At 68.4% G+C, this 228-nt stretch overlaps 1 protein-coding gene across 1 annotated transcript in view; it reads left to right on the top strand.

Moving 5' to 3' along the window:
- LOC104506012 (endothelin-converting enzyme 2-like) overlaps positions 1 to 228 on the top strand; it is a gene marked incomplete at its 3' end in the record, with an annotated part of 3,103 nt that overhangs the window by 1,628 nt on the left and 1,247 nt on the right. The window contains 1 exon segment of the mRNA XM_010146807.1: positions 1 to 121. This exon segment is cut by the window's left edge and continues 1 nt beyond it. Coding sequence (XP_010145109.1) covers positions 1 to 121 — 121 coding nt within the window.

Here is a 228-nt window from a genome sequence, read left to right as displayed (position 1 = left end):
GGCTGGATTACCTGTCCTACGCCCTGGCCCCGCTGGAGCTGGCCGACACGGAGCCGGTGGTGGTGTACGGGGACACCTACCTGCAGCAGGTTTCCGACCTCATCAACGGCACCGACAGAAGGTGAGGTGTCCAGAAGCCCCCCGCCATGCCCTGTTGAGGGCTGTCCCGCACGGGAGGGGCATGTTTTGGGCTCACCAGTGGCTGCGGCCGCCCTCGCGGCGCAGCCG

Source organism: Eurypyga helias, unplaced genomic scaffold (assembly GCF_000690775.1).
Source record: "Eurypyga helias isolate BGI_N326 unplaced genomic scaffold, ASM69077v1 scaffold21412, whole genome shotgun sequence".
Lineage (NCBI taxonomy): Eukaryota > Metazoa > Chordata > Aves > Eurypygiformes > Eurypygidae > Eurypyga > Eurypyga helias.
Note: the sequence above shows the minus strand (reverse complement) of the source record. Positions and strands in the feature narration are given on the sequence as shown.